Below are 6,126 nucleotides of genomic sequence, written 5' to 3' on the forward strand. Positions count from 1 at the left end.
GTTGAGCGAGAAATTGAAAGAGTGAAAATAAGGTAAACTGAAGTTTTGCCAATGTCATGTACTGCGAAAGCTTACACATGCGGAATAAGTTGGCGCTATACAAATAAAGATTATTATTATTATTATATTATTATTACACATGAGACACAGGAACATTGGAAAGTTAAAGTGATTCTTATAATTTTAAAATTTCTCAATGATTGTATTGTTATGAAACTATAACTACATGTAAAAAAGAGAAAACCTATGTGATGTATTTTATATTTATTTTTCTGCTTAATCTATTTTAAAACATTCGTATACAAGTAAGGATTACCAGAAAATATATGGCTGATATATTGTATCTTCTTCTACATTTTAGGTCAAAATGCCAATAAAATGACTGATTTTCATTCACAATCTCTACTTACCACTTCTAAAGACTGTTTAACAGAAGAATTGCAGAGTATATAACATTTCACTAAAAGTCACTACTGATGATGTTTCCTTTTTTTCTCAATGTAGACACATTTGTCTCACTTTATAACACAACAATACGAGTCCACGAAAACTAAACTGCATGATATGAATACTGTGATCACAGCTGTTCCTACCTAGTGCATTAAAAAGGAGAAATCCCATCAATATGTGGTATATATAATTTACTTTAATCTTCTAAATATATTTTTTGACTTTTGAAAAATTCTTCTCTCTGAATATGCAGCACAACAGTTCCAATAAAGTGACTAACATTCTGCTCCTAGGATTTGAGAATTTACACAATTTTGAGATTTTTTTATTTCTTTTTTTTCTGCTCATCTTCTGTGTGACGGTATGTGGAAATCTCCTCATCATTCTGGTGGTGTCCTACAACAGATCACTCCACTCTCCCATGTACTTCTTCCTCACACAGCTCTCCTTCCTAGATATTCTACTCACCACCATCATTGTACCCAACCTGCTCCGTCTTATGTTATATGAAGGAGGTTTTGTGTCCTTTAACGGCTGTTTGATTCAATTTTTTTCCTTCTCAGCCTCAGAAGCAATGGAATGTTTTCTCCTCTCTGTGATGTCCTATGACCGGTATCAGGCCATCTGTCACCCTCTACATTACAACTCAGTCATGGACCTCACATTTTGTATAAAAGCTGTTGTACTGTGTTGGGTGATGACATTTGCTGTTATATTGACTCTTTCAATAATGATGAGTCGTTTGGACTTCTGTGGACCAAACATCATTGACCATTTCTTCTGTGATTTAGATCCTATACTTCAACTTTCCTGCTCAGACACTTTCTTCGTGAAAATAGAAGACATGATTATGGCCGGACCATTTGTAATTTGCCCATTTATTATGATTATGCTTTCATATGTTCATATTATCACTACCATACTGAAGATCCCGTCTGTCACTGGAAGGCAGAAGACATTCTCCACCTGCAGCTCTCACCTGGCTGTGGTGTCCTTATATTATGGGTCACTTATTAGTATTTATTTATTTCCAAACAGGAACAATATAAAGAAAATCCTCTCCCTGTTGTATACTGTAGTGACCCCACTTCTCAATCCTATGATATACAGTCTGAATAATAGAGATATTAAGCTAGGCTTTAAGAGGATCAGGAGCAAAATGTCTTCTGCCCTTCAAATGAAATAGGTAATCAGTAGGAACTGAGTGTGTATTGTGGTATACACAGAAGCTTACATATAATAGCAGGGCAACGACTACAGGATTGTTGATGGCACAGGCTTGAAAAGATTATGTACATAGCTCCACTTCTCATCAAAAAAGTAATCTTTTTTAGAATGCATCCATAGAAAGGTAAAAACACTCACATTTGTGAACAGGAACTTACAAATGTTGACAAAAAAAAAATAAGCCTTAGGGCTTCTTCACATGGGTGTATTTTTCATCAGTATTTTGTGAGCCAAAACCAAGCGTTGAACATGCAGAGAGGATGAAGTATATTGGAAAGATGTGTATGCATTCCTTATTTTGGACTCACTCCAGGTTTTGGCACACTACATTCAATAACATAAATGGCAGAATCGGTGTTACAATTTATAAATGAATTAATATAAAATGTCTGGGATGTTGTAGAGGAAGATAATGGTTTCGTTAATTTTAATAAAGAGCACATACCACATCTTGATTGGGCACATCTGAAACAACCTTTAGTCACAGGGTCTGAAGCCCAGCAAAAAAGAGAAAAAATGAATGATTTGGTGATTTAAGAAAACAAATGTTTGGTGCATGAAAATTATTATGGTGCTGATGCAAGAGTTTTGTAAACAGATGGTAAAAGTTGGCTGGAGACAACAACATGAGATGAAGGAGTACAGGGTGGTGCACATAGAAATAATGGATACAGTTTCCAAACAAAGGGAAAGTTACCAGGACAGAAGTGTAGATGAATCTGTTATGGTTACTGGCTGTGGTCGGCGGACCTTCCTCTCACCATCTATGGCTGCCAACATTCTCCTGCTCTTCATCTTCTGTGTGTCAGATGCCACACTATTACATAGTTACATGGTATGTTAGGCTAAAAGAGGACAATGTCCATCCAGTTCAGTCTGTTTCCACCTCCTTGTTGGTCCAAAGGAAGCCAAAAAAAACCAAAACAATGAGGCAGATGGCAATTTAGCTCATCTTGGCGAAAAAGTCCTTCTTGATTCCATAATAGCATTTAGAATAATTTCTGGATCAACATTTGAAAGTTCCTATCTGACTCGAAATCCCAGATCAGCAACCCCGCAGGTTATTTAATATCTATATTCTGTAATATCTAATCTCTCTAAAAAGACATCTAGTCCTCTCTTAAACTCCTCTATGGATTTTGCCATCACCACGTCCTCAGTCAGAGAGTTCCACAGTCTCACTGCTCTTACAGTAAAGAACCCATTTCTGTGCTGGTGATGAGACCTTTTTTCCTCTAAGCATAGTGGATGCCCTCTTGTTACCATAGCAGTCCTGGGTGAAATCATGGGAGAGATCCTTGTATTTTCCCCTAATGTATTTATACAACGTTATTTAGTCACCCCTTAACAGTCTTTTTTACAGGGTAAATAATCCAAATTTTTAAGCCTCTCTGGGTATTCCAGTCCTCCCATTCCGTTTATTAATTTAGTTGCCCTTCTTTGAAGCCCCTCAAGCACTGCTACATCTTTCCTGAGCCCCGGTGTCCAGAACTGTACGCAGTATTCCATGTGAGGCCTGACAAGTGCCTTAGATAGTGGAAGAATAATGTTCTCGTCTCTTGCCCCTATACCTCTTTTAATGCACCCCAAGACTTTATTTGCCTTTGCAGCAGCTGACTGGCATTTATTTCTCCATTTAAGTCTGCAGTCAACTAGTACCCCTAGATCTTTTTGCATATCAATTTTCCCTAGCAGGACCCCATTTGGTGTATATTGGTGGCATCTGTTTCTCCTGCCCATGTGCATTACCTTACATTTATCAATGTTGAACTTAATTTGCCATTTTTTCTGCCCAAGCCCCCAGCTTATCTCGGTCCGTTTGTAGCCGTACATTGTCCGCCATTGTAATAATTATCTTTAGAGATGAGCGAACGTGTTCTTCCGAGCTTGATATTCGTGCGAATATTAGGGTGTTCGGGATGTTCGTTATTCGTAACGAACACCATGCGGTGTTCCGGTTACTTTCACTTCCTTCCCTGAGACGTTAGCGCGCTTTTCAGGCCAATTGAAAGACAGGGAAGGCATTACAACTTCCCCCTGTGACGTTCAAGCCCTATACCACCCCCCTGCTGTGAGTGGCTGGAAAGATCAGATGTCACCCGAGTATAAAAGTCGGCCCCTCCCGCGGCTCGCCTCAGATGCCGTGTGAGTTAGATGAGGGACAGTGCTGTTTGTACCGGAGCTGCTGTAGGGAAAGAATTTGTAGTTAGCGTAGGCTTCAAGACCCCCAAAGGTCCTTATTAGGGCCACTGATAGCTGTGTGTTGGCTGCTGTTAGCAGTGGCAAATTTTTTTTCTTCTCAAAATCGGCTCTGCAGAGCGTTGCACCCGGCATTAGGGACAGAAGTGTTGCATAGGCAGGGAGAGTGTTAGGAGTGAGTGTGGCCTTCAAGAACCTCAACGGTCCTTTCTAGGGCCATATTTAACCATGTGCAGTACTGTCCAGGCTGCTGTTAGCTGTGCTGCATATTTTTTTTCTTCTCAAAATCGCCTCTGCAGAGCATTGCACCCTCCATTGATACTGCAGGGAAAGAATTGTGTAGGCAGGGCCACAACACAGTTATTATTCATTGAATATACGCAGTGCGGCCTTTTGCTTGTAAAACAAGTGAAAAAAATTCTATTTGACCTGCCTCTGTCCGTCCTAAGGGAGGTGGACACGTGTCGGCTGCATGTGCAACGTTTAAAAATCAGACGCACCCAGCTACGGTTTACTGCTGGCTTCGCCATTTGCTTTCCTTAATTTGGAAAAAAAATACCTGCTCTGCCAGAGTTATAATAACTCTGCTACCCTCACGTTCTGTGACACATTAGCAGGGACACAGCACAGTTATTAAACTTCTCATGTTCATTGAATATACGCAGTGCTGCCTTTTGGTGGAAAAAAACTGAAAATAATTCTATTTGTCCTGCCTCTGTCCGTCCTAAGGGCGGTGGACACGTGTCGGCTGCGTGTGCAACGTTTAAAAATCAGACGCACCCAGCTACGGTTTACTGCTGGCTTCGCCATTTGCTTTCCTTAATTGGGAAAAAAAATACCTGCTCTGCCAGAGTTAATAACTCTGCTACCCTCACGTTCTGTGACACATTAGCAGGGCCAGAGCACAGTTATTAAACTTAGATTATTCATTCACTAGAGGCAGTGGGGCCTTTCGTTTTCAAAAAAGGGAAAAAATTATATTTGGCCTGCAGTCTTGCGCCAATTTATTTCCTGCCTGTGAAATCAAATCACTGGTAATACAGCATGCTGAGGGGTAGGGGTAGGCCTAGAGGACGTGGACGCGGCCGAGCACGCGGAGGGCCAAGTCAGGGTGTGGGCACAGGCCGAGCTCCTGATCCAGGTGTGTCGCAGCCGACTGCTGCGCGATTAGGAGAGAGGCACGTTTCTGGCGTCCCCACATTCATCGCCCAATTAATGGGTCCACGCGGGAGACGGTTATTAGAAAATGAGCAGTGTGAGCAGGTCCTGTCCTGGATGGCAGAAAGTGCTTCGAGCAACCTATCGTCAACACGCAGTTCTGCGCCGTCCACTGCTGCAAATCCGAATCCTCTGTCTGCTGCTCCTCCTTCCTCCCAGCCTCCTCACTCCACTACAATGACACCTGCTCAGGAGCGGGAACACTCCCAGGAACTGTTCTCGGGCCCCTGCTTAGATTGGGCAGCAGCGGTTCCTCTCCCACCAGAGGAGTTTATCGTCACTGATGCCCAACCATTCGAAAGTTCCCGGGGTCCGGGGGAAGAGGCTGGGGACTTCTGCCAACTGTCTCAACAACTTTCTGTGGGTGAGGAGGACGATGACGATCAGACACAGTTGTCTTGCAGTGAGGTAGTAGTAAGGGCAGTAAGTCCGAGGGAGCAGCGCACAGAGGATTCGGAGGAAGAGCAGCAGGACGATGAGGTGACTGACCCCACCTGGTGTGCAACGCTTACTCAGGAGGACAGGTCTTCAGAGGGGGAGTCAAGGGCATCAGCAGGGCAGGTTGCAAGAGGCAGTGCGGTGGCCAGGGGTAGAGGCAGAGCCAGACCGAATAATCCACCAACTGTTTCCCAAAGCGCCCCCTCGCGCCATGCCACCCTGCAGAGGCCGAGGTGCTCTAAGGTCTGCCAGTTTTTCACAGAGCCGCCTGACGACCGATGAACAGTGGTGTGCAACCTTTGTCGCGCAAAGCTCAGCCGGGGAGCCAACACCAACAGCCTCACCACCACCACCATGCGCAGACATATGATGGCCAAGCACCCCACAAGGTGGGACGAAGGCCGTTCAGCGCCTCCGGTTTGCACCCCTGCCTCTCCCCCTGTGCCCCAACCTGCCACTGAGATGCAACCCCCCTCTCAGGACACAGGCACTACCGCCTCATGGCCTGCACCCACACCCTCATCTCCGCTGTCCTCGGCCCCATCCAGCAGTGTAGCTCAGCGCACCGTCCAGCCGTCGCTTGCGCAACTGTTG

General features: G+C 43.9%; 1 protein-coding gene across 1 annotated transcript; it reads left to right on the top strand.

Moving 5' to 3' along the window:
- Positions 1 to 697: 697 nt before the first annotated feature.
- Positions 698 to 1,636, top strand: LOC136610453 (olfactory receptor 11L1-like). The gene has a single exon (XM_066589681.1). The coding sequence runs from the start codon at positions 698 to 700 to the stop codon at positions 1,634 to 1,636; it is 939 nt and encodes a 312-aa protein (XP_066445778.1).
- Positions 1,637 to 6,126: the final 4,490 nt, after the last annotated feature.

This window comes from Eleutherodactylus coqui, chromosome 2 (assembly GCF_035609145.1).
Source record: "Eleutherodactylus coqui strain aEleCoq1 chromosome 2, aEleCoq1.hap1, whole genome shotgun sequence".
Lineage (NCBI taxonomy): Eukaryota > Metazoa > Chordata > Amphibia > Anura > Eleutherodactylidae > Eleutherodactylus > Eleutherodactylus coqui.